At 52.2% G+C, this 25,648-nt stretch overlaps 1 protein-coding gene across 15 annotated transcripts in view; it reads left to right on the forward strand.

The window, feature by feature from the left end:
• SHANK3 (SH3 and multiple ankyrin repeat domains 3) overlaps positions 1–25,648 on the forward strand; it is a 383,319-nt gene that overhangs the window by 338,510 nt on the left and 19,161 nt on the right. For 9 of the 15 annotated variants that reach the window (XM_049813564.1, XM_049813570.1, XM_049813567.1 and 6 more), the window contains 4 exons: positions 3,000–3,023; positions 6,928–7,055; positions 8,029–8,134; positions 17,517–19,842. In XM_049813564.1, coding sequence (XP_049669521.1) covers positions 3,000–3,023; positions 6,928–7,055; positions 8,029–8,134; positions 17,517–19,842 — 2,584 coding nt within the window. Of the gene's footprint in view, positions 1–2,999; positions 3,024–6,927; positions 7,056–8,028; positions 8,135–17,516; positions 19,843–22,921; positions 23,183–23,312; positions 24,057–24,634; positions 24,688–25,648 lie in introns of those variants that run through there. The other 6 variants (XM_049813575.1, XM_049813576.1, XM_049813573.1 and 3 more) reach the window with 5 other exon arrangements.

Genomic DNA, 25,648 nt, shown 5'->3' on the forward strand with positions numbered 1-25,648 from the left:
CCCTTCAGTGCCACCTCCCTGGAGAGGCAGCCTGGGGGAAGGATGCTGGGTGCCTCTGTGTGCTTGCGGAGAGGCTTGCCGCCCCCATGCCCTGTCCATCGGGCACCCTGCTCCTCCTGCACTCCAAACAGCCCCTTCTTTTTATCTTCCTCTGCCTCCAGGCAGATACCACATGCTGCCAGATTAGCTGGCATCCCCATGGGCTGCCCTCCCCCCTTACACGCACACATGCCTGTGCACACACGCTCACACGTTCTGCTGTCACTACAGAGCCTACCCACATTTCCAGATGCTTTGGTATCCCAGCTTGCATCTACATGTTCCTATATTCTGTTAAAGACTCTCCACCCCCACTCCATCCTTGCTTCCAGGTACCCTGTGCCGAAGCCCCTCAGTCTTCCCAGCTATTCTGGTGACCTTGCTGAGCCCACACCTTCCCAGTGCGCTGGGCTCCCCCCAGTAGCATCCTGCCAGCTGAGGGCCGTAGGGGTGCCAGTGTTCACACACCCTCCGAACAGCAGTCCCCTCCACACAGAATGATTTGCCCATTTTTGCCGCGCGTTGTCCCCCATGCACTGCAGAGGCCGCAGGGTGGCTGAGCAAGGTGCTCTGCTGGCAGTGGCAGTGCTGGTGCAGCCGGAGAAGCTGGCTAGCAGAACGGCGGCCACGTGGCCCTCGTGGCCTGCCAGGCAGCAGGAGATGCGGAGGGACCCGTCCTTCTGGAGCCGCACTCCAACATGCAGCTCTGGTGCACACGAGGTTGGTTCTGCCAAGACAGGCTGTTCGTGGCTGGCACAGGGCAGGAGTCGGATGTGCTGCGAGCCCCCACCGAGAGCATCGGCAGAGCGAGAGGGAGCCGCTTTCGGCACTGCCTACTGCCCTGGCTCATGCTTCTGCTATTTGTATTTATGGTTTTGCTGTGCGAAAAATGTGGTGATGTGTACAGGTGTGCTTGCTGGCCATGGCGCAGAGGCTGTGCTTGGCAGACTCCTGTCCTGCCTGGGAGGAGACGCACCTGAGAGGCAGGAACCTAGGCAGGGACCCTACCACCCCCTCTTTTTCAGGGCATTGAAGGAAGGTCCATGACTTTTCTCACTCTGCTCCCTGTCCTACATGCATGTCCAGGCTTTACAACCCCTCCAGGGTTCTCTTGAAAGGAATAGACCTGGAGGGTTCAGGCTCATGCTCAAACATAGGTTTGAAGGGACAAGCCTCAGCATTTAAGGGTTTGCATCAGCTGTTTGATGGCCACTGTGATTTATTTTATGCCAAGCCCACTGCCTTGATTTTCACCCTAGCCTGCTCCCCACTTCTCCAGACCTTTATTACTAAACCTGAAGGTGCTGTGTTTACTAGTAGCCATTAGGAGAGGATTCAAAATAGCCCATTTCTTCCACTTTTTGCTCTTCCCTTTGCACAGATACTGCACAGACTCCAGGGTTCATATTTTTACTCTCAGTTGCTGGTCCTGAAAGCAGTTCCTAGCCGGTGTGATGGGTGTCTGCTTGCACGCACAGGCAGCATGTTGCCTCTGTGACAATATGTTCCCCAGCTGCATGTGGCCGTCTTTGGTGAACATCACACCCAAGTCAAAGCCTGGCACGCGTCTTGCAGGTGCCTTTGCAGAAGGACAGGCACCCCAGCCATGGCACTTGGCCTTGCAAGTGCCAAATGGGGTGTGGGACATCGCCATGGGATGTCCTGCACTGTGGAAAATGGCAGCGGTGTGAGGGAAGGGGGCCCCGTTTGCATGTATTTTGGCAAGCAGAGCTGCTGGGCTCAAGGGGGAGGGTAGCAAGCTCGTGGAAAGGGAAGTCACGAAAAGCAGAGAAATAGCTCTGCCGGAGAATATATTAAAGATGAGTCCTCTAGGTCTCCCTGAGGATTTTGCATCTAGACGCTGCCTCTCTTCTACCTGGAGAGGGACTAGGAATGGCAACTGCCTGTGTCTCCCAGAAAAGGGATTTGTAGACAGCAACTGGTCTTAGTCCACATGTTTTCCAGGAAATTGTAGCGGTTAGTCCCTCATTCATGTCCTGTGGATCAGGGAGTATGCTGTAGCCAGTCCCACCACACATCCCCAGGCAGCACGGCACAGGGAAAATGGGGGATCAGTCCTCCTCTCACACTTTGTCTTCCGGTGGTTGATCCTCCAGCTTTTACTGCAAAGGGGGAGTTTTCGTGCAGGTCAGCATGCCTCAGTGGTGTGCAAGTTTAGAGCCCGATCTCCTTTTCTGAGGGGATGGTAGTGTTAGTGAAAGGGACATTTCTACCTGCAGCTTCTTAAAGTGAGCTTTGTCAGATGGTCCCTGCCCCTTTTTTCCTTGAAGCCTGTCCCTGTCCTGTGGCTTGCAGAATATCCCATGTGCCCATAGCCATACCTTAACATTGTCTGCTGCATGTTGTGCCAGTCCCCTTGGAAAAGCAGATTTCCAGCAAGCTGCTAACAAAGCACTCCTGCAGTCCTGGCATTTACTGGATGCAGAGGAAACTGGCTTTGGGAGATGTGCAGACTGCTGTGTCGCCTCAGTGGGCAGGGAGGGATTGAGTTTCTCCATGGCTCGGGCATTAAATACCATCCAGACCTCCTCCTGGTCTTACTACCTTTTGAAATCCCACCTTCCCTCTGCCTCCCTAGTCTGAGTGAAGAGGAGGAGGGCTCAGCAGAGGGCTGGTCCCAGCCGTGAGGCTGGCAGAGACCCCGGTCTGTGTCGGTCCCTGCCCACCCACAGGGCCAGGACAGGCGCTGGCCTTCCTGCAGAGAGGCAGCGGCACCAAGGAGGATGCACAATGTGCTGCATCCTCTGCCCTGCCTGAGCCTTAGTCCCGAGAGCCCCTGGCGAGGCAGGCATACACTCCACTGTCAGGGCCTGATCCTGCCAGCATGCTGGGAGGCAGGAGAGCGTGAAGGGAAGAGGCACAGCAGCGAGGCTGGAGCTGGGAATGAAAGCAGGAACTGTGCATGCCATTCATGTTGTCTTTTGTTTCTTGATTCCAAGCCTCCATGCGGAGAAGAAAAGGGGGTGAGTGAAACCACACATCCTGGGGCTCCTCCCTTCCCCGTCAGCCACCCAGCCAGCACCCAGTCCGCCCCACACGGGCACGCACGGTGCACCCCAAGGGACTGGCCCAGGTCACCATCCCCTAGTTGTCATGGGAAGGCTCAGCCCAAAGGGAGCCAGAGCTCTGCGGGTCAGCCTCCTGCCCGGCACCGCCGCCATGGGGAGCAGCCGCTGCGTATGGCTCTGGCGGGGCAGCAGAAAGGCCAAAATCGGTGCGGTCATGTTGGGCTTCTGTTGGGCATGGGCAGGAATGCCTGCTTGCCAGCCGGGCCCCATGAATCTCCAGGGCTGACTTCCCCAGGTGTTGTACTAGCTTTATGTTTGCTCCACGGTGAAAATGCCTTGCACAGAAATGTGCCCGCATGTGGGGTCCTAAGTACATCTTCCTTCAGCCCCCGGAGCAGGCCTCCGGAACTCAGTCAGATGGAATGGCAACCACGCTCTTGCCATGTCCAGCAATGCAGGTGCTGTTGCCATGTCCAGCAATGCAGGTGCTGCCTCTGCTTCTGCGTCTGCACAGGCTGTCCTGCTGCTCCTGGCGGTCCTGCACTGAGGGAGCACTTGAGGATGTACCTGCGCTGCAGACAGGGTTTGGTGGCAGCTCCAAGGGCATACCCCAGTTAGCTGGGGGAGAGCTAGTTTGGCTATTAAGTGTCCTGGCTCCAGGTGGAGAGGGCCACCCCCCATAAAGGTGACATTATCGGTGCCCAAGCTGGCTGGGGTAAAGCTGATTGCAGCAGGGCTCCATACATGACAGTTACACTACACGGTGTCCGTGTGGACATTGCATGAGGGGCGCTACAAAAACAGGAGGTTTTTGCCAGGGCTGAGAGCCAGTAATGGACAATCCTGAATGGAGCAAGAAGGCTCATCCTGTGCCAGCACAGAGCTCTGTGTTTCTCCAACACAGGCACAGGGTACAAGGGGAGGGAGCCTAGAGACCTGACCCCAGTTCTTAGCCTTTCAGAAGCAAAACTCTCTGTCCTGGTAGTGTGAAGCTAGAGAACTCTTTCCCAAGGAACAGGAAATGTGAGGAACCAACTCTTCCACCATAACAGTGATAGCATAGGGAAGAAGCTGAGCAGGGCTTAAGAGCCGGAGGTCTCTGAGGGACCTCCCCAGACCTCCTCTAATCCGAGCAGATCTGTCAGTACCCAGAGGTGGAGGTAATGCAGAGGTCCCATGGATCAGAATGATCAGCTGAAGGTCACCAGGGATGTCCTGACATTGAAGGTGGCCATCTTGAAGTGCGTGGTGGAAAGCTTTTACCACTTCGGACAGCCAGAGCCATCAGGGTGCACCCATTCCTGGGGGGTCTGTCTCCCACAAAGGGATGGCAGTTACAAAGTGCAGTTGGTGGTGATGCGTCTCTGTGCGCTCTAATGGCATTAAGAGAGGGAAAGTAGAATAAAGCTGGAAGGAGAGGCAGGTGGAGAGGGCTGAGCATCGCTGTTACTCCTCTCACAGCACTGGGGTCCCCAAACTAACATTGCTACGGGGCTGCCCAGAGCAGCTTCCAGAGCCACTGATGAGGCAGGTTTCCGGCACATGGTCTTTAGAATCAGCCCATGGCCTGTCTCCTCCTGAGGCTTGACTGTTAGAGGTCCATGCAGTCGCTCAGTGGTGTTTGGCTGTAAGGGATGAGACAGCTCCCCTCCGAGCAAGCTGAACTGCCCTGGGCCTCTTGCGGTGAGCGCAGCATGAGAGTCGCACGGCAGTGAGGAGGAGGAACCATGAAGTCCCCCAGAGACAAGGATGGTTGGCTACTGGAGGTCTTGTGCCAAGGAAGTTCAGGAGCTGGCCTGAGCTGTTTCCTTGGAGCAGGTGTAGGTCCTTAGTCCCAGCGCCTTGGTGGATACCTGCCACCAAGGGTGCTGGCCTCAGAGGGCACCTAGGTCCCCTTGGCAAAGACTACTTGGCATCAATGTTTGCGTAGGGCTCACTCCTCCACAGACTGGGCTGAAATGTTTGGGACTCAATTTTTAGTTTCTGTTGCTCAGGAATGCTGCCTTGCAAACTGCCACGCAGCTGCCCTGGCCATAGTGTGTGAAGTACTGAAGTTGGTCCGTGAGTCATATTGGCCCCCGGCAGGGTTTTGTAGGAGTGCAGGCCTGATGGTCACAGCACTCCAGGTCGCTCAGGTCATGAGGATCAGCAGCTCCCACACCACAGTAGTGACATTTCACAGTCCCAAGTTCAGCAGCCAGGCTGGAAGGAGCCCAGAAGTTTACAAGCCTTACTTGAACGCAGGCAGAGGTTGTCAGCTTTAGGCTGCACGTGTTCTCCCCTCTCCCTGGGCAATTTACTGGGACAGTTGCATTGGTTGTGCCGTGGCAGTAGAGGCATCCAGTCTTGATGAATGCCAAGGCAGACCCATCAGCTCCAGCACAGCACCGTGTCAGCCTAACAGCCGCGCTCCAGGGCCAGCTGACACCATGTATGACATGGAGCCAACAGACTCAGCCCTGCCCGGCCCAGGGAGCTGTAGGAGCAGGAGGCAGGCAGATGTGCATGGACCCTGCAGAGGCCGAGCACCAGCCCAGCAGCCTTCGTTAGCTCGGCTCTGGCTGCACCCGGAGGGAGCTCAGGAGGGGTCAGCGGTGACGGTGGCTTGCATCTGCCTGCTGCCCTTTCCGATGTCCTGAGTTTTGGGGTGCTTTACAGCCCCAGACAGAAAACCCCAGCGGCAGCCAGGGCTGGTGCTGTGTCCAAGTGGGTACGCATGCCCTCCTGGCACGAGCGGTGCGAGCACTGCAGACCAGGGCTGCTCTGCAGGCTGGGAGAGCAGCGAGGGCCGGCCGCTCCCCGAAAGACAGACATGGTCGAAGGACAGACATGGTCGCATGGCTGACGGGCTGGGGGCCTGCCTGGCCCCACACCCCTGAGCGCCTCGGGCAGGCCAGACCGAGGTCTCTCACCTTCAACCACGAGTCCAGCCCATCAGGCAGGTCGTCTGCCGCGATGAGACGGGGCCAAGGTCAAGCCTGAGAGCCGGTGTGTGGGTCAGGCCCGTGGCGGCACAGACGTGGCTGTGATGGCTCTGTGGATGGTGCTGCTGCACCACAGCCCGGGCGAGCGCCGACAGCCCCAGCCTGCGCCACGGGGGTGCACGGGGGACAGGTTACTCCCCTTGGGGCCATTCGGCCACGAGTCCTTCGGGGACGACACGTCCCAGCTTGTCCCAAACAGACACTGGGTGACACTGGTTGTGCTGGAGCCAGACTGAGACCCGCGGACTTCTGCGTTGCTTGTGGTCCCTGCAGCACCTGGGTTCCCCTTACCTGCCGTGTCACAGCCACTGCCTACACCCCCCTTTGCCCAACTGGGGGGACTCAGTCTCATTCTGAATATCAAAAATATATCTGGGCAAAAATTTGCTCTTTCAATGTAAGGATCAAGGCTTCCTCAAAGCATGGCACAGCTAGGAGCAGGGGTGCTGGCAGGTCAGACCCTAGAGGTCAGGCAGGCTGGTCAGGGGGGCCCAGGCGGTGCAGCCGCGCCGGGTGCCACCAGAGTGGGAAAGTGGCACGGTGCAGTGCTGCCAGGGTGGGAAAGTGGCACGGTGCAGTGCTGCCACACCGGGCTGCGAGTCCCCCAGCTGAGCCAGGCTGGTGCCTGGTTGTGCATTGTGGCGGGTGGGCAGCTCCAGAAACACCTCCAAAACCTTCGTTAGCCGCTGGCTGGGGAGGAGACAACTGAGCGGCCGCTTCCTCAGCTCTGTGCTCAACAGGCCTATGAACCACTCTCCCTACGGGGACATTCACTCCCTGCTCAGCTGCACTGCAGGGGATGGGTCTGTCGTAGGGGAGCTGCCTCGGTACAGCGGCCCTTGCTAACCAGATTGCTTTTATGTTTGGATTTACAGAGAAACTGGATGAGATTTTGGCAGCAGCCGAGCCCGCGCTGAGAGCAGACATTGTCGAAGCAGATTCTAGGGCAGCCACTGTGAAGCAGCGACCAACAAGCCGGCGCATCACGCCAGCAGAAATCAGTGTGAGAGAGGAGGGCTCGCGGTGGGAGAGGGAAGGGCGCATCGGTGGGAGAGGGAAGGGCACATCGTGCTGTGACAGATGCTAACTGCCAGCATGACAGAGTCACGTTGGGGAGTGGATTCCCCCAGGGGAGGGGAAGGAGAGAATCTGGGGGGAGACAGAGACACAGAGCAGGAGTCCGGGCAGGTGGTGGAGGAGCTGACCCGGGCTGTTTGGCGCTTCCTTGCTCACCGGTACGGGATTGCCCCGGGGAGGACGTAAGAGCAGATCTGAAGGAGTGTGGAAAGCTGAGCTGGAGAGCTTAGTCTGGCTGCAATTTTCTGGATGTGAAGCTGGAAATTAGGAGGACTCAAAGAAGAGAAAAACGCTGTCTCTGAGGGGAAGCATGGATGGAGTAGGAGTGGGGCTGCCAGCTCCAGGCTGTCTGGATTGTGAAAGTGCTGCAGGCAGTGGGAGGCAGCTTCTGGAGCAGGAGGTAAAATGGGACAGGCTGCTTCTGAGCAGAGACTGGCCTGAGCGAAGCCTTCCCACGGGAGGAAGGCTGCTGCTGGACTCGGCATCACTGTGCCACCCCACCCTGGGCACAAAGTCCCCGAGAGCCAGTGGGGGAGAGCAGGTGGGCAGGGGGAGCAGGCAAGCGGGAGAGAGGGAGGGAGGATTAACCCTTCAAAGAGCAGTAGCACAGGTTTTGGAGACATGCTGGATGGGGCATCACAGAAGATGGACAGTCAAAGGTGGAGGTGGGGAGGGGGTCCGTCCTTGTCCCCAGGGAAGCGACCCCTCCTGGGGCTGGGGCAGTCCGGGCTGCAGGCACGGGGCGGCAGGGACAGGGTCTGGCGTGCAGGCTGACGTGGGGTAGTGCCCCAGCTTCACGCGCAGTCAGAAGGATCAGGTGGACTGAGATGAAGTGTTGTGTCCTTTCAGCTGAGTCTCACTGATGTCCAGGATGGAAATTTCCTTTTTTTGTCTTCCAGTCACTCTTTGAACGCCAGGGTATGGCAGCACACTCGGGAGTCCTTGCAGGAGCTGAGAAGCCCCATGTTTCACTGCGCAAAGGAATTCCACGGACAAAATCTGTAGGTAAGGCAAACTGGGGGGAAATCCCTTCCTAAAGAGGAAAGGTCATCCCCATGGAGCATTCATGCCTGCACAGGAACCTGCAGGAAAGACTCAGCCCACTCTACTGGCTTGTAACTAAAGATCTGTGAAGAGGGAATGTTTAATGGGATTTCTACTTTGAAGGTTGCACGTGTCTTGAGAAACCTGTTCTAACACTGACGGTGGTCCTGCTCTGAGCAGAAGGTTGGACTGGAGACCTCCAGAGGTGCCTTGCTTTCTCAGTCTCTTTATGGCACTTCCAGGGACAGGGGAGTTTCTCCCACCCTCCGTGCTGGCAAACGAGGGTCAGGGGGTGATTTTCTGTCTGCCCAGGTAGCGGCTGGGCTGGGCATGCAGTGTGCTGAACACGTGGGTGGTTGAGCGTAAAACCATGTGCTGTCACAGACAGACAATGGAGCAGGTAACAACTGAATTTTTTTCTAAGGAGAAACAGGACAGGGTCTGGAACAGGCACTCATCTATGGACTATGTCAGGATCTTTAGACCCTGTCCCAAAAGGTTTAGAGTGCAACTAAAACCAAAAATATGCTGGAAGAGGGAGATGGGTGGATGAGGCAGAGTGAGCAAGGGCCGGTGGCACAATGACAGTACGGGCGTCTCATTTTCTTCTCCTGATTTTGTGTATTGGTGGGTTTCATCCAGATGGTAATAGCAAGCCATGGTGTTAGCAAGGTCTAAGGGCTGTGCAGGTTGGAGCTGGGGAGAGTGTGTTATCACTTACGTGGAGGAACTGAGGGGCAGGAGGAAAGGGGCCAGAGAGAAAGGTGGTGTGTTCTGTGGCAAGTGTGAATTTTAAGTAACCCCAAGGCATCATTTAATAGTAATGGTGATGCCAAAACAGATTGTGTGTTTAACACACAAAATAAGTAAATAGAAAGTAAATTCTGCTTCAAGGTGCAGCTGAGAGCAGCACAACCCCAGCAAGAATGTAAAAATTAGTTAAAAATGCAAGGGTTAGTATTCAAAATGTACTTTTTAATGTACAGAGCCACAGAATTGCTGTGCATACGTGCTTCACATTCATGTTTGTATGAGAGCAGCTGGTATCTGTAGTCCCATGTGAGACTGGTCTGAGAGTAGTAGTTAATCAAATGTGTGTATGATTAATATGAAAAACAAACTGGGAGAGATAATCTTAAAAAAAAAAACAGAGTGGGTGTTTAAGGGACTGCCCTGGTGTGTACTTATAGACCATGTTGATAAAGCTGCTGTCCTAGTATGAAATCTGCAGTCAGAAAGCTCTCGTACCTCTGAAGAGGTGAAATAGAACCTGGGCCGAGCAGATGATGAGATGCAGTGTTGGAAGTGAAGGCAGGCATTTATTAGTTGCTCATACTGTTAATGTACATGGTAGAAAGGGAGCAGAGCTGCCTGTCTTGGTGCCTGGGATCACCACAGCACCAACCCATGGACTTGCTAAAGTAGGAGTAACCAGTTAATTTTCTCACGAAGGTAAAAATGATCAGTAGCACATGCAGGATGAGATTCATCTCATCCAGCCTTATATGTTAACAATGCAGAGATTTCCATCCAAGTAAAGTGCACAGGAGCCCTCTATAGTGACCAGAGGGAAATAGGCACTTTTAACATGATTTATCTGATGTCTTGATCTTAGAGGTGAATCCTGCACAAGTGCCCATTGACTGTAAGTAGTATCTAGAGACCACTGAGGTCTACGGCTGCCTGGCAGACCACTGGTGTCTAAAGTGCGTCTTTATTTTGCAAACTATATCCTAGATGTTTGTTTTATGTGTGAGAATGTTTGTGAAAATGCTTCTAAGCAGAAGTTGTTCATGGTTCAATCAAGCCACAAACAGCTGGAAATCATATTAAAGGGGATCTATTGTGTGAAACAGCATCTTCACCCAGTAATAGATCATAAATTGGAAAAGTATTCATTAAATATTAAATACTTGCCCATAAGGAGCTCCTCTGTGCTTGTGAAAGCAGAGTCAATGACTCAGGAAGTCCCTCTAAACCTACACCTTGTTGTGTGACACTCGTGCAGGTGTACTGTCAAGGATCTCTGTATGCAGAGAACTGTGAGAAGAGGGATTCAAGGTTTGTAGGGTTTATACAACTGTAAGGTTTGTTGGGTTGTGTGTAGGGTTTATATGGTCGTGAGTATAGAGTGTAATGTCCCATGTACATCTTTTTTGTTCAGCACCTAGAGCATTGAGACCCTGATCCTTGCACGGGATTCCCAGCCGTTAGAGCTATACACAGTGTGCAACAAGGGGATTAGAAATGCTAAATTTAATCTGCATCAGGGAAGATTAAAAGCAAACCTGCAGATGCCCTGTTCTGAGCAGGAATGACTGCAGCTGTCACAAGCACAACATCCAAGCACAACCCAACAATAAATACAGGAAAAAAATCACACATAGCTCTTAATTATGCTCAATCCAAGAATGGCATGCGTCTGTCTGCACCAAAAGGGAGCAATTCCTGCTGAGGAGGGGACGGCAACTTCTTGTTTCCAGTTTGCCTGCCACAATACACACCAAAAGCAGTGCCTCTTAGAAACGGGCTCATTTTGGTGGAATTCCAGATAAGCTAAAATAGAAAACAGCCAAACAGTAGAAATTGGGTTGCAATTGGCTTGTTTTAGAAGTCCTTCTTGAGCTGTCATTTCACACCCACAATGACAGGCTCATACGCTGTACAGTCAGTTGACTTCATGATAAAAATCACTACCAAAAGTAAGGAACTAGATGAAAAATAAGCAGGGATTGGTTGGTTGGTTTGGTTTTTTGGTGAAGAAATGCTCTGAATTATTTGCATATTACACAGCTGGTTTAGATTCCCAGGGACTTGTGACCAAAGATCAAAGCATTTCATGTTTGCATCTAAAAATTTATTGAGAGAGAGGTAGTTAACCCTTGACTGGCACAAAGAAAGCAAAATGGAAGAAATATTTTGACAAAAATGTGAAGAAAAGAAATGCATTGCAGTGGGGAGGCTGATAGAAAAGAAAATCTTTGTCAGACTTCCAAGATAGCTACCACGCCATCTGCTCCAGCATCAGAAGTTAAAAACACTTGAAAGTCTGCAGAACCATCATGGTACCTGCTAAGTCTCCCCCCTGAGCAAATTCAAGATGATGTAGATGGTGGTTTTGCACGGATAGAAGTAGCGTGTGTCCCCATGTCAGTTAGAAACACAATGGGCTGCAGGCGCTGGCTGTAGGTGACAGATGCACCTTACTGACTAAGCGTTGTCACTGCTGAGAAAATAAGGGGTGACTTGGTGTTCAGAAAGACATTGAGTATGCCAGGCTCCTCCTGCTCTGCCAGCTCGGGGCTGAGTGTGCACCTTACTTGGCTGCGTGAAGGTCTGGCAGGGTGAGGGCAGCTCTGCCACCAGGGCTGGCAGCCGTCCCCACATCCCGTTCCAGGACCATCCTTCCCTGGTCCTGGGTGAACTCCCAATGCTTTCTGCTTTTCTAAGCAGGTTCTCGGATTCACCCGAGCTCCAATTTAAGCTTTGTGCTGTAGCAGCCAGCACAGTACTGTTATATCACTGCTCTCCGAAGGGCAGTGGTCTTTCCTCCTCCTCCTGCCAGTTCTGTTGTTGCCTGGGGCTGATGTCAGCCCTGCACACCAGAGGACAGTGATAGTCACCCGCTTTCTGCTTCTGGACACGAGCAAAGCCGCAGCGCTCGGCATCTTTCTGCTCTAGCTCAGGGGTAGCGTTGGGAGCTGCTCTGCCATCCCTGCACGGGGAAAGCAAGGCTGGCAACAGTGTGGTGTGCTCTGGAGAGAGCCACCTCATTAGCTAGCCCAAATTAATGCGCAGAGTTAGATTCTCACAGGGATTTAGGCTGTTATGGCAACAGGCCCAAAAGCATTATGGAGAGTTTTTGTATTTTCCTTGGAGATTAATAATGCGTTGAGCATGCTGTGAATTGCAGAGAGGCGTTGCCATGAGGCTTGTGGCGTTGCTGAGCTGCGCTTCAAGCATGCACCCGGGCCATGATTTTCATTTCGGACCACTTACTCTGGGTGCTCAGAGGCAGGGTTCTTCGACAGTCCTTGCTGATCACTGGAGGCTCCATTTTGACTCAAGCTCTTTATTCCTGCGTGCGCCAACCTCTGTAGTTTGATCCTGGTGATGTCTTGTTGCTCTTTGTAGGAAGCATGTATCCCCCCCACTACGAGGAAGACATGGTATATATGCTGTTTGAAGAGAACTGAGAGACAAAATCTCAACAGCAGTTAGCAAAGGGACAGGTTTGTTTATTTGTCATTTAAGTTTAATCTTGCAGTTATGCACACAGAAGATGGACCAGGCACAGAGAGAGATCACGGGCAGCACACAGAGGGTCATGCCATTTGCGACAGGCAGATGCTCTCTTTTCTCAGAGGTCAGCCCCACCTCCACCATCCCTCCGGAGAACCTGGAATAGCTCCCAAGGTTTCACGTTCATCTGGCAGCCCATCTCTGTGTGGTAGAGGGAGGACGTCTGGAGGAGGCGGGAGCGCTCGGTCGCTGACAGTGGGGAGTGCTGGGAAACAGCACAGACGCCGTGCATGATCCTGCGACACAGGGGAATAGTAAATGGCAAGTCGGTAATTGCTGGGTCGAGATCCAACAGAATGAAAGGACAATCTAGTTTAGGTGCTACCAATTTAAAAGAACTACCTTCCCTCGGTGTCACATTGCGTGTTAGAGCCTGGCTGAGGCTCGTCACTGGAGACTTTTCGTGTCGGCTGATAGCCTGTTCTGAGGGTGTGCACATTGGTGGAGAGCTGCCATGCCATTTTCTTGGGTACCGCAGAGCTGTGTAAAAGGGCTCCAAATGCTGCAGGAGTTGGTCAGGCTCCTTCTCCTGCAGACTGCCCATCCCTTGGGCCGAGGTCTGCCCATTGCCCAGCACAGCATTTAACAACAGGCAAATGTTAAGATAAAAGTGAAAAACGAGCATATTCACAACAAGTAATAAACATTTCAGTCATCGGGAGTGGAGCTGGATAAAAGAGAGCCGTGCTTTCAGCTACCAGCGTTTTAGATAAACTCAAATAGATTCTCTTTCCATTTCAAGATAAAAACTGCCAGGATGGTTTCACCAGTCTTGTAGCTTTTAGGAGGACCCTTGTCCTCGACGCTGCTTTCACCAGGAGGATTTCTGTATGGCTGTGTGCTCATTACCTCTGCAGGGGTCTGTGCAGGGTCCAGCCTGCTCTGCAAGGACTGAACGCAATTCATAAATTCAAGACTTAATCAAGACATCACATTTCAAAGCTTGCTCCCAAGGGATTACTAGTTGCCTTTGTTCAACTTTGGAGACTCCCTGAGCAGTATTGTATCCTGTGTAGACAGTAAATAAAACTCAGCAATGATTAGTCTTATGCTTAACTATAAACAGATGCTTCTCCATGTTAAGGGAGAGGTTTCATTTTGCCTGCGTGATCACATTTAAACATCAGTGAGGAGTTTCTTCCTATCATGAAGGCTGGATTTTACAAAATTCGCTATCTCAGTAGGAATGGGTAGTGAAAGATTTGAATAAGAGAACATAATAACACTACAACGCAATTCGAAGAAAGCCTTGTAAAAGGTCTTTACAGACCAAATGGGCATCAAATTAAATTGATAGATGGAATTTCAAAGGAAAAAAAGGAGGTAATTCTGCACACGGTGCTGGTAAGCCGCAGAGCTCACTGCTGCAGGGTGTTGGGAGTGCAAGAAATTTGCATGAGTTCAAAGAGCACTGCCAAGTTTCTGGAAGAAGAAGAAAGTCTGCCAAGGGTTAAACACAAAGACAGTCTGACTCAGCCAGCTCTTGATCAGCAAATTGCTGGAAGCTGGCAGAGTATTTGGGAGGGGCGAAGCAACCCTGCATGCTTGCTGTGTTCTTATATGCTTCCTCAGGCAATTATTATTGGCCGCTGCCAGGCAGCACACCAGGCTAGATATGCCTTTGATCTGCAAGACTGGAGGAAAGATGGAAAAGTGGTGTATCAAGGCAGTGTTGTCAACAGAATATAGGGAGTGAGCAAGCTGCATGGAGAGGAGGAGAGGGACATGTGTGAATGCATGTAGTTGTTTATGCAGGACTTGGATGGCAAGCACGAAGATACAGTGAACAGAGGAGCTATGTCAGAATGGTGAGTTGCAGGTAGTGTAGGAAAAGCTTGCGAAGAATTTGCTTTCCTCCCCCCTCTCCCATCAGTGATCTCTCCTGTGTGCTGATTTTCTTGCTGGGGACCAAAAGGAGACATTTGTTTTCACAGGGAACAGATATTATTCCCGCTATTCCGAGGAGCGGGGTTGTAGAGGTGGTCAGCTTAGGAACCAGAACTGTAATGAAGCGACTGTTCTGTCGTAGGAGCAAAGGATAATTCAGGTTGGAAGGAGGAGGTCTCTAGTCCAACCTCCATCTCAAAGCAGGGTCAGCTATGACATCAAATCATGTCACTGAGGGTTTTATCCAGTCTGGTCTTGAAAAACTCCAGAGATGGAGGCTGCGCACCCTTTCTGGGCAGGCTGTTCTAGTGCTTGACTGCCCTCATCATAAAATTTCTCCTTTTATCGAGTCAGAACCTCTCATTTCAGTTTTGCCCATTGTCTCTTGTCCCCCACCATGGCCTCTTGTCCTCCCACCATGTACCACTGTGAAAAGCCTGGCTTTATCTTCTTTATAACCTCCTGTAGGTACCAGAAAGCTGCTGTTATGTCCCCCCAAAAGCCATTCCTTCTGCCAGCTGAACAAGCCCAGCTCCCTCAGCCTCTCCAGACAGAGCAGGAGCTCCAGTCCTGACCGTCTTGGTGGCTCTCCACTGAACTCCCTTCAGTTTGTTGATGTATTTCATTTACTGGGGGCCCCAAAACTGGTTGCAATATCGTAGATGTGGTCTCATGATTGGGAGTGAGAGTGATAACCCCTTTGCTCTGTCTGTTGTCTTTGCTCCTGTTCACGCAGCCCAGGACGCTGTTGGGCTTTGCTGCTGAGGCACAGGGCCGGCCCATGTTCACCTCGCTGCCTACCAAGCCCCCCAAGTTCTCTTCCACAGAGTTGCTTCCCAGCCAGCCAGTCCCCAGCCTGTCCAGTTGCAAGGGGCTTCTTCCTTCTCAGGTGTGGGACTTTGCATCTGTCCTTGTTGAAATTCATGGAGTTCCTGCTGGCCCATTCCTGTTTAGGTCCTTTTGAGATGTGCAGCTCCTCCTTGAACCTAGTAGTGCTTTGGATATTGTTTTCCAAACAATATTGGAAATATTGCTAATTGCTAAATTTAGCTGCCCTCGTCATTTAAGAAAAAAAATGGAGGAGAGATGCTTAATGGCAGAGAAAAATAACAAGTGGGGAATAGGGAGAATAAAACAAATAATTGTAGAAGCAGCTATGTAAAATAAAACAAAAACTATTACCCACAACTTGAATACATTCAGATTATCTAACTGTCCCCTTCACCCTTCCTTCACTTGAAATACTTTGCTTTTAACACTTTAAAAGAACTTCACAGCAGGGACGGTGAGCTCACAGGTAGAACGGAGGCTACCACACCTACAGCTGTTCATGGTTGACAGCCAAAGACTTGCAGCAGCCAGCGACTGTTGGTAGTCAGTGTTTCCTCTGGCCTGGCAGCTGCTTGGCCAGTCTGCTCTTTGCAGATCAGGAAATCTGAGAAAGATGAAACAGCTTTGCAGTTTTATTTCCTGAAATAGCTCTGTACTTGACACAGTAGTACCTATCTACAGGATGGTCAGCATATCCCTAAGACAAGCTCTAATGATGCTAGGCCATGTTCTGTAACAGTCTGGGCATGGTAACGGAGCTCAGTGCTGCATAAATTTCCTTGTTTCAGCTCTTGGCCATTCCCAGGTGAGAAGTAGAAATAAGCATAAAGGCATTAATTTTTTTTTTGATCTTCATGCTATTAAGAACATGACAATGTCTATACTGAATCAAACCATGGCTCCATCTAGTGCAGGATCCTGTCTTAAGCATTGCTTTTAAGCAGATGCCCAGGGAAGAGTGAAAACAGGGCAAGGATGTGATATTTCTCCTGAATACTCACCCAGGCAGGTACTGTCTTCAGTTCAGAGGTTTCTGTGCACATAATAGCCAAAAAAAAAAGTGCATCCTCCATGGCTTTGTCCAGTCTCTCTTTGAACTTGTTTCATGCTTCCAGTTCATTATGCTACCTTGGTATTAAAAATCCCCAAACTGTGTTCAGCAAAACCACCATGGCTTTGAACACAGGGGCAGTCTGAACAATGTAATGAAATGTAAAGTTCAGTGCTCACTGGCCAAAATACTCCCTTTTTCCCCCAGCAGACTCTGCATCTGCAGGCATTTGGTGAAATTGCTAATGCCATACAAGGCACAGTTGCCAAAGCACTTTGAATGCTGGTGGACATTACAGAAAAAGCATTAGAGCCAAAAAAGCAGGTGGTCATCATGCTGCTGTGCCAAGACGTGGCTTTCTGCCATCTTGAGCATTCTCTCAAGAGCAATTTGAAACCTTGAAAATAGCTGAACTGTGACTGAAAAGAAGGACGTATGGCAAGTAAGTGATGAGCATAGCTAAGCAGGATGTAGCGAAGAGGGGTGGGCTGATGCAGAAGGCTGGATCAAGCTAGGCTGGTTAACTTGCATCCGTGCAAATACTTGCACCATACTGGCTATATTAATGGATTTTTCCTCCTATTACTTCGCAAGATTCTCACGCGCTTTCACTGAGTATTACAAGTACCTGAAAAAGCGCTCTCTGTGCACCCAGGTAGTAAGTTAATAGTAAGAATGGCAGAATCTGGCTTCCCTGGGTACTTCCAATTCTTGAAATACATAACTTAAGTTTCTGCTAGACCCTGCTTCTGTATTCAGTCTAGCACATTGAAGCATATGTAGCCCCTCGGGGGAAAGGGGGGAAGTGTGACACAAGAAGAGCGAGCGGGAGAGTGTGAGAACGCGCACATGGGAGATGGCACTGTTTGCTGTGAGTTGCACAACCTGGTTGCACTCAGCTGTCTCACACGTTGGCAGTTGGGTGTCAGGAGGTTTGATTGAGCAAGTGTTCACTTCTGTCATTGCTGCGTTGGTCCGGAGAGCGTTCAGCCGGGTTGGAAAGTGTTGGGCACAACTGTCTGATGGATTTAAAAGAATGTAAGACACTGTGAGAGTATGTGGCCGCCCTTCTGTGCCAAGTGAACATAAGCAAAGGGCCAGACTGCAGATGCTTACACCAAGCAAATAAAAGGTAAAGTGGAAAGTCACCTCAGAAAGAAAGTGGGGTGGGAGGGAAGAAAGGGGTGTCATATATCCAATTTGCAGTGACTGTCGTTCTCTGGTTTCTCTGGAGATGTCCTCTCTGACTTCACTGTTCTTCTTGTTTTCCAGGTGAAGACGAAAAACTTGCTGCTTCTTTGCTAGATGGGAAGTTTCCCCGGAGCACATCGATGCAAGACACTGTTAGGGAAGGACACGGGATTCCACCACCACCTCAGACAGCCCCACCCCCACCTCCTTCTCCATATTACTTTGACACAGGCCCCCCTCCATCCTTCTCGCCACCTCCACCCCCAGGAAGAGCTTACGATACCATAAGATCAAGCTTTAAGCCAAGCCTGGAGGCTAAACTCCATGGACTCCCGCAGGTCATTAGCGCAGCTGAGATGTATGATCAGGCAAGGACTTCCATTCCCTACCCTGAAAGGCAGAAGAGGGCCCGATCCATGATAATCCTACAGGATTCCTCTCATCTTCCTGTGGAGCCAACAGAGATCCCCCGGCCTGGCCCGTCTGCAACCCCTCCAGAGAAGCTGAAGAGGAAGGGGAGAGTGATTGACAACCCTTATGCCAACATGGGTCAGTTCAATGTCAGCCTGTTTGCTCCCACCAAGCCACAGAGGAAGAAGAGTCCTCTTGTTAAGCAGTTACAAGTGGAGGACGCACAGGAGAGAGCAGCACTGGCCATCACCGGAGGCTTTACAAGGGAGCCCTCTCCCACCCGCAGGAGCCATCGCCTGAGTGGAGTGGAATATCAGCACCACACCGGCATTGCTCAGGTTGAAGCCACAAGCATCCCCTTTGCCACTGCCATTGCTGGAGTCATGAAGGACAGAGACCGTCGTCTGGATGAGAGGCGGAAATCCACTGTCTTCCTCTCGGTTGGGGCCATTGAAGGAAGCCCCCCCAGCAGCGACATGCCATCCTTGCAGCAGTCCAGGTCTATTGATGAGCGGTTGTTAGGAAGCCGAGATGTACTACTGCCTTCCCCTGTCTCAGCTTTAAAGCCATTAATTAGCAGCTCATCCTCAACGTTCATCCACCCCCTAACAGGAAAGCCCTTGGATCCGAACTCACCACTGGCGCTTGCGCTGGCCGCAAGGGAACGGGCCCTCTCAACTCAAGTCCCATCCCGGTCGCCCACCCCGATCCACAGCCCAGACTCAGACAGAGCAGCACCCCTGTTTGTGGACATCCAAACCAAAGAACCAGAGAGGGGGGAGTTGGAGAGCTTGGTGTCCCCTGCGTACTCACCTGGAGGAAAAGGGGCAATCGCAACAGATTCTGGGACTTTGGCCCCTACTAAGACCCAGTGGGGGACTCCATCCACACTGAGAAAAGAAACTGAAGCAAGAGCAGAAACACCTGGGAAGGAGGAGAAAAAACAAGAAGACAAGAAGTCCATGATTATTAGCATAGTGGATACATCACAGCAGAAGACCGCTGGCCTCATCATGGTTCACGCCACAAGTAATGGCCAAGACGAGATAGGACTTGAGGTAAAAGAGGAGAAACCAGCTGTCCCTGAAGCATGCACAGAGCCAGCAGAGTCCCCCAAAGCAGAGACCCAGCCCAGTCCTGTGGGAAAGCCTCCAGTCAGTCCAGCCTCTGACAAAACGTTGGGACAAGGGAGTTCGGAGGAAGAAGTGGAGCCCTACACGGTTACCCTCCCACCAGCTCAGTTGTCTTCAAGTGACGAAGAGACCAGGGAGGAGCTGGCCAAGATAGGGCTGGTGCCTCCACCAGATGAGTTTGCAAACGGGGTACTGGTCACCACCCCTGGCACACCAGTCAGCCACCTGGCTACGCCTAGCACGCCATCCATACCAGCGGCAGCAGTAGCACCTTCTACCACTGGCGGAACACCCTCAGGGAAGCCCTCTGATGCCCCCGTAGCCCCAGAGTCTGCTGCAGACTCAGGAGTGGAAGAGGTGGACACCAGAAGTTCAAGTGACCATCACCTGGAGACCACAAGCACCATCTCAACGGTCTCCAGCATGTCTACGTTGTCCTCAGAAAGCGGGGAGCCTACTGACACATACACTTCCTTTGCGGATGGACAAACTTTTATACTCGAGAAGCCACCAGTGCCTCCAAAGCCAAAACTCAAGTCCCAGCTCAGCAAGGGGCCAGTTACTTTCAGGGACCCACTTTTGAAGCAGTCTTCGGACAGCGAGCTCATCTCCCAGCAACATGCGGCCACTCTGGCATCAGCCAGCATTGGCCGGCCACGCTACCTCTTTCAGAGAAGGTCCAAGCTATGGGGGGACCCCATGGAGAGCAGGCCGATCCATGGGGCTGATGATGACAAGCCAACTGTGATCAGTGAGCTAAGTTCCCGACTACAGCAACTGAATAAGGATACACGATCACTGGGGGAGGAACCAGCCGGGTCCACGTTAGATCCCGGGAAGAAGTCACCTGTGGTCGCGGCACGGTAAGATGCTGGTCGCTGGCCAGGGGAGGGGGCGGGTGCAGGGCTTAGGCACCCAGGGGGACAGGGGGGTGCATAAGCAGAGTGTAACTGTGCCGAGTGATCCAGGGTGTGTTTTGAGGGGCATTTCAGAGATGTCAGGACTTCTCAGCTGCACGGGGAGAGACAATCCTGAGACATGCTTTCCAGAAGTTGGTGTGATTTGTTCATGGCTCCTTTCTACGCACCGCACACGTAGCGAGCTCGCACTGTTGCTTTTTCCCTTTAAATTGCCTTCCTGTTGTTTCATGTTCCTCCTCTGTCTCAATGCTATTGTTAAGCTGCTGTATTTAGTTGTGGGTTTCACTTCTAAATGTTTGCTCCTGAACAATTAATAACAATGTGTGTTTCTCTAGTGCTTTTCATTTCAAAGGATCTCCAAATGTTGTCAGACTATGTATTAGAGCTCTGGTCAGTCACTGCTGAGTGGGAGCCATCACGAGGGTGGTCTGTGACAGCCCTTAGAAAGGACACAGCAGCACCACCCTGACCTTTGTTCGCTGAGGCAGAGCTCGGTGCCGTTTCTGGAACAAGCCAGCTCTGGTGACCCGCAGGGAGGTGTTTTGGCAGGGCGCAGCTGGGGGGTGTTACGCATGGCTCCAGGCAGGGGGGTGCAGCCGGGCATCCTTCCCGTGGGCGCTCGCAGCAGCCGCATCCTGCTGAGCGCAGTGCTGGGTCACACACGTCTCCATGCTGGTGAGCCAGTGGGTTGGCTGCTGGCTCAGAGGTATCTACGCAGCACATAAGCGTGGTAGATCCTCCCAGCCCTTGTTCTCCTCCACGCACAGACCTGCGGAGAACCTGGCCGGCCCAGGAGATCTGAAAGCTCACAGCAGAGGGACTCCAGGACATTCAGGAGCCTCTTACTCTTACAAAGTCACACTCGGGTTCCCTCATGGCTCACAGCACTCAGGAGACACGGGTTCCCTCTCCCACACTGGAGCTGTGACCATCACGCTCCCCGAGCAGCACGGAGCTCTCCGTGTCCCTCGCGCTGCCCTGCATTTCCTCCGTGCCAGACCACCCACCGACCTGCCAGCACCTAGCCTTTGTTCTGACCTGCTGCCCCCATGGCAGCAGTGGCCCCTTTGCCCCATGCTTTCACCCGACATCCCCACCTAGCTGTAAAACTAAACTAAACCAAAAAACTCTAAATTAGAACCCAAGATTCGAGATCAAACCCTTACAAGGCTTTGAAGTTTCAAGTTACAGCAGGAAGTGACCCAAAATCTCCAGCCTTACTCCACCCTTTCAGGATGCAGCCACACAACACCTCCCACAGTAGCAAAGCCACAGTAAGCAGGTCCTACCGGCATCACCAGTGGGTGGTTGCTGGGGGTCAGCGAGGTGCCAGTTCAGCGGGGAGCTCTGAGCTAAGGGGAACCCTTCTTTTGGAAAGGTTTTTCTAACCCGATCATCACAGTGATGGGTTACAAGTCCACACAGTGCTAGCACAGCTGGTGACATTTCCAGCTGTAGCATAGAGGACAAGGTGTCCTGTCCCGGAGTGTTCATGTAGGTCCATCCTTCGGCTGGCTTATGTCTCCCTGCCCAGTGACTGGGTTGGCAGTGCCAGCCTGGCTGTACTGGTGGTCCACCTCTCGGTAGGTACCAAACTTGTAGTTACAACCACAGTGTGGAATAAAATGTCTGGATCTTGCCCTGCTACACTGTTCTGTCTCTCTGGATTTGGCCTCAAATGCACATTACGGCCACTCCCTTGAGAGCAGTGTCTCTCACACGTGGTCCCTTCTCCCTGCACTGCTCAGTCGGGAACCACGGGGTCCTGTGCTGAATGCACTTAGTTTAATTGCATTTGAGGACCCTTCTGAAATCAGGCACACCATGCCTCATATTCCTAAAAAGTGCTGGGTGTGCATATCTTCAGTGATGCTAGCGAACTTGGACGTTACTAGCTTTTAATGGCAACCAGGCATGGCATCTCAAACAGCTTACCCATGCCAGGCATCAGCCCTTTGCTGAGACCTGGTTTGGGGTCCAGCTGGCCGTCCCTCACCCAGGCTGGGTGGAGAGGCTGCCGGATCATCTGCCTTCAGCCCCCTTTGGTCTCCCAGAGCCAGCAGCGAAAAGTGCCTGTGACTCCACGTGGTGTCAGAGCACAGACCCCAGCTGCCTGTCCTCTTTCCTTCCCTGGCCTCCCATGTCCATCCAGATCACCGTGCATGGCTGATCTGCTGTTCCCCATACAGCCTCCCAGCAGAGATGCACAGGTACCCCCCATTTCTAGGAGACACCCCTTCTCCATCCTCTGCCTCTCTTTAACCCCTTCCTGTCCTCCACCACTGCTTCCCTTTGATTCCTGTGCTTCCAGTAGGCAGTGTGCTTCCCTCACCCTCGTCTCTCCCAGGAGCAGCAGAGCCTGCCTCAGCTCCTGCCCTGTGACATGATAGTGCTGCATATCACCCTCTGTAGAGACCCTGTCCTCCTGCACTGGGGAAGTGCAGTCCATGCTCCTCGCCTTACCTACCCTGCCACCAAGTGTTTGGCACTTTCAACAGTCCTGCAGAGTTAAATGTTCTCATTCCTTTTTCTGAAAGTCATGGCCTTTCATCTCTGAAATTTCTGTGCTCCTGGTTGATGTCAAAGACATGAAAGATTTCCCAGGAAGTCAGCTGTAAATAGAATATTTAATGATGTCAGCCACCCTCCTTCATTGTGAAAATTCCTCTCTTTTATGAAATTGCTGTAAATTCAGAAAATAATGTAAAGACCAGTTAGATAAGCTTAGACAACCCATTTCAGGACATATTTTCCAGCCCCTGGGCCTGTCCTGAGAACGACAGTGTTACCTAAACCTCCCACAACAGCCACCCCTAAATACAGCAGTGCTGCTAAGGAGGAGTGAGGTGGGACCGTGCTGGGACAATTGCCGCTGACAGCAGGGATGGCCCTTGAGCATCTTCTCGGGGGCTGCACCCCTTTGGCCAGGCGATGCTGCAGCCAGAGCCCGTTGGAGCCCCTCCACAGGGCCCGGCTTGTGCTGCAGCTTTTTCTGTCATTCTTACATTTAGCTCTGCTCCAGAAAGGGTCATGAGCCAAACTGAAGATCTTACCTAGCACCAGAGGTGTCCTGGAGTTCCATAGGACTTGGGGATGATGAGGTGCCCTTGCAGGAGCCACCCAGAAGCTGCCAGTACCCCTCCAGGGACTCCAGGAGCTGCTGAAGCAGGCAGAGCAGCTTGCCTGCAGTGACAGGTTTCATTGCTGGAGTTTCTTTCTAAGCACATTAAATTCTGAATTTACAGTACTTACATCTAAGAGCAGGTAACTTCTCTTTGCATGTGGTGGCTGCAGTGCAGGTCCTGGAGCGTTTCTCTTGCAGAGGTCTGTGAGGGTCCTGGCTGGGGACCCCGAGGAACAGAAGACAAACCACTTTCTCCATAACTCTAACTCTGGCTGTATCTCCTTCCAAGACAGTCTTCCACAGGAGGACGTTTGACAAGAGGGACTGAGAAAGAGGCCAAGAAATACTGAGAATGAGAACATAAAGTCAGAGTTAAGGCAATCGATAGAGACGATATTTATTCCATCCTCCCCGCTCCTCGGGCCCTGTGTGACCGGCCAGGGCTGAGCATGGCGAGGGAAGCTCTGCTGTGCCCTTGCACTGTGTGCTGTCAGAGCAAGGTTCTGCTCCCGAAGCAGTAGCGTGCCCGCCTGATGAGACACAGCCTTCTGTACAGCCCTCACCAAGACGCCGTAGTTCGGTGGTGACAGTGACAGCAGAGCAGAGTGACAACTTCCATTCGTACTGTCCCATGGGAATAAGCGATGACCCTTGAGTTGAGGACACATGAACTTTGCTCCGCTGGGAGCTACCCTGACCATTACTTTGACATAGCATGTCTCTGAAGGCTGACATGAGGCCACCAGCAGCTATCTTCATGTTTAACATGAATGGGATCCTTGAAGATCCAGTGTCCCAACACGCAGTAGCCTTTGCTAAGCTGAGCTGCAGGAGAGTGACCAGACATCTTGGCGTCTCTCTGACTTGAACTTCCCAGCCACCCCTGGACAAAGCTCATGCAGCAGCAGATGCCAAGCTGTTGTTCCACTGAGCAGGAGCAGTGCAAGGACCCCACAGCTCAGAGCTGCTTCTGAACGCTAAAATGGATTCATTGTGTGACATCCATTACCACAATAAAGCTGACACTAACTAATGAGAGGTGTACGTTTCTGATTAGTGATCCAGTGAGTCATAGCTAGCGATGCAAATGCCAGCTGAAGAACTGCATTAGTACCAGAGGCTGAACTCGTGCGCTTCAGGGTGACTCACGCGTTAAATGTGCAACGTTAAACCATGTGTTGAGATGGCATTCTTGTTTAGTGTCCCCTTGTCCTGTGACTAGCCATGGCCATCCAGCCTCATCAGGCTTGTGTCATCCCTCATTGCGCATAGTCACACTCAGATCTCAACCTCCCACCTCTGCTGACAGGGTTGGTGCAATGCTGATCGGCCAGCCTTTAGAGCTAAATATGAGCTCATGTTGACTCAAGCCAGAAGCATCTGAAGTGTCAACACGGTTCCAGTTTGGGGCTCCAGCTAATGCAGCCAAGAACCTGGGTTAAAGGGTGCTTTGCAAAGGGTTTTTGTTTGTTTGTTTGTTTGTTTGCTTGTTTATCTTAAAAAGCAACAGCTGAACATGCCAAATGTATCATGTGAAGCAGAATTTTAGATGCAAAACTGAGTTTTTCAGGTGCTGTTCTGGAAACCCACAACTGCTTTGTATTTCTACAGATCTGAAAGAGAGAGAGAAGAAAAATAAGCCCTTTAGGCATTTAGCTCCTAGGGTAAAGCTACCTCTTTCTATATAAACTCATCAATTAATTCTGTTTCAGTTAAATGGTGTAACATTTCTGGTGCAAGCTTTCAGCCGCTGCGGATACAACCCCCTGTTTCCTTGTAGGCTTTTTGTCTCTTCATGGTGTCTAAACTCATGCACAAAGCAGAGACCAGCTTGCTTTCCTCAGTCAAGGGAATTGTCCGTGTAGAGCTGATGAAAAGCTGGAGATGGGCATTGATGAGGCCAGCTGAGATCTGCACTTCTCAGCGCCTTCCCTAGAGGGAGTTTGGGGCATACCAGAAGTTATTTGTACTGCATTGAGGTTTGGAGAGGAGGTGGCCTTCCAGCTGAGCAGCAGAGTCCCAGGCAGGGTGCTGGCAGCAACCCCCGGCCTCGGTGTGCCGGGAGGCTGAAGCCCCTCGGCAGGCGTCGGCAGCGTCCTTTGGCGATGTCAAGCAGGGTGTCCCTGCAGCCCTGCCTGGAACAGCCGGGCTGCTAACGGCCACAAAGCCTGCGAGTTCCAGCTGGTGCTCGCAGTAGCATGTTGTCCTGCGAGCCCCCCCCCCCAAGCACCCCACCTTTCCTCACGTGTCGAGTCCAGCCACCGAAGAGGAAGACAAACCCGCAGTCCTGTGACAGAGGCTTGGCAGGTCTCTATCCTGCTTTGCTGCGGCAGCTGGACTTAAAGATGCTTAATGCATCTCCGTAGGTAACTGTAAAAATGCATTCTTTGCTCCACGGTCTCCCCTTCCCGTGGGAGGAGGCTTCTGCTCGTGGAGGCGTACTGCAGCGGGGCCACCGGCACTGCGGAGGGGGCTCCCGGGCGGCAGGGGGGCTCGCCACACGTTCTGCTGGCAGCTCAGAGCAGCGTGCTGGAGGATGCTCTTCCCTCCTGGTTGCCATGGCATTTTCCCAGCGTTCACCGCAGGATGTCAGGCTAAGGATGGGGCACTCCTGAGGCTCAGTCC

The sequence above is a fragment of the Accipiter gentilis genome, chromosome 11, assembly GCF_929443795.1.
Source record: "Accipiter gentilis chromosome 11, bAccGen1.1, whole genome shotgun sequence".
NCBI classification, from domain to species: domain Eukaryota; kingdom Metazoa; phylum Chordata; class Aves; order Accipitriformes; family Accipitridae; genus Astur; species Astur gentilis.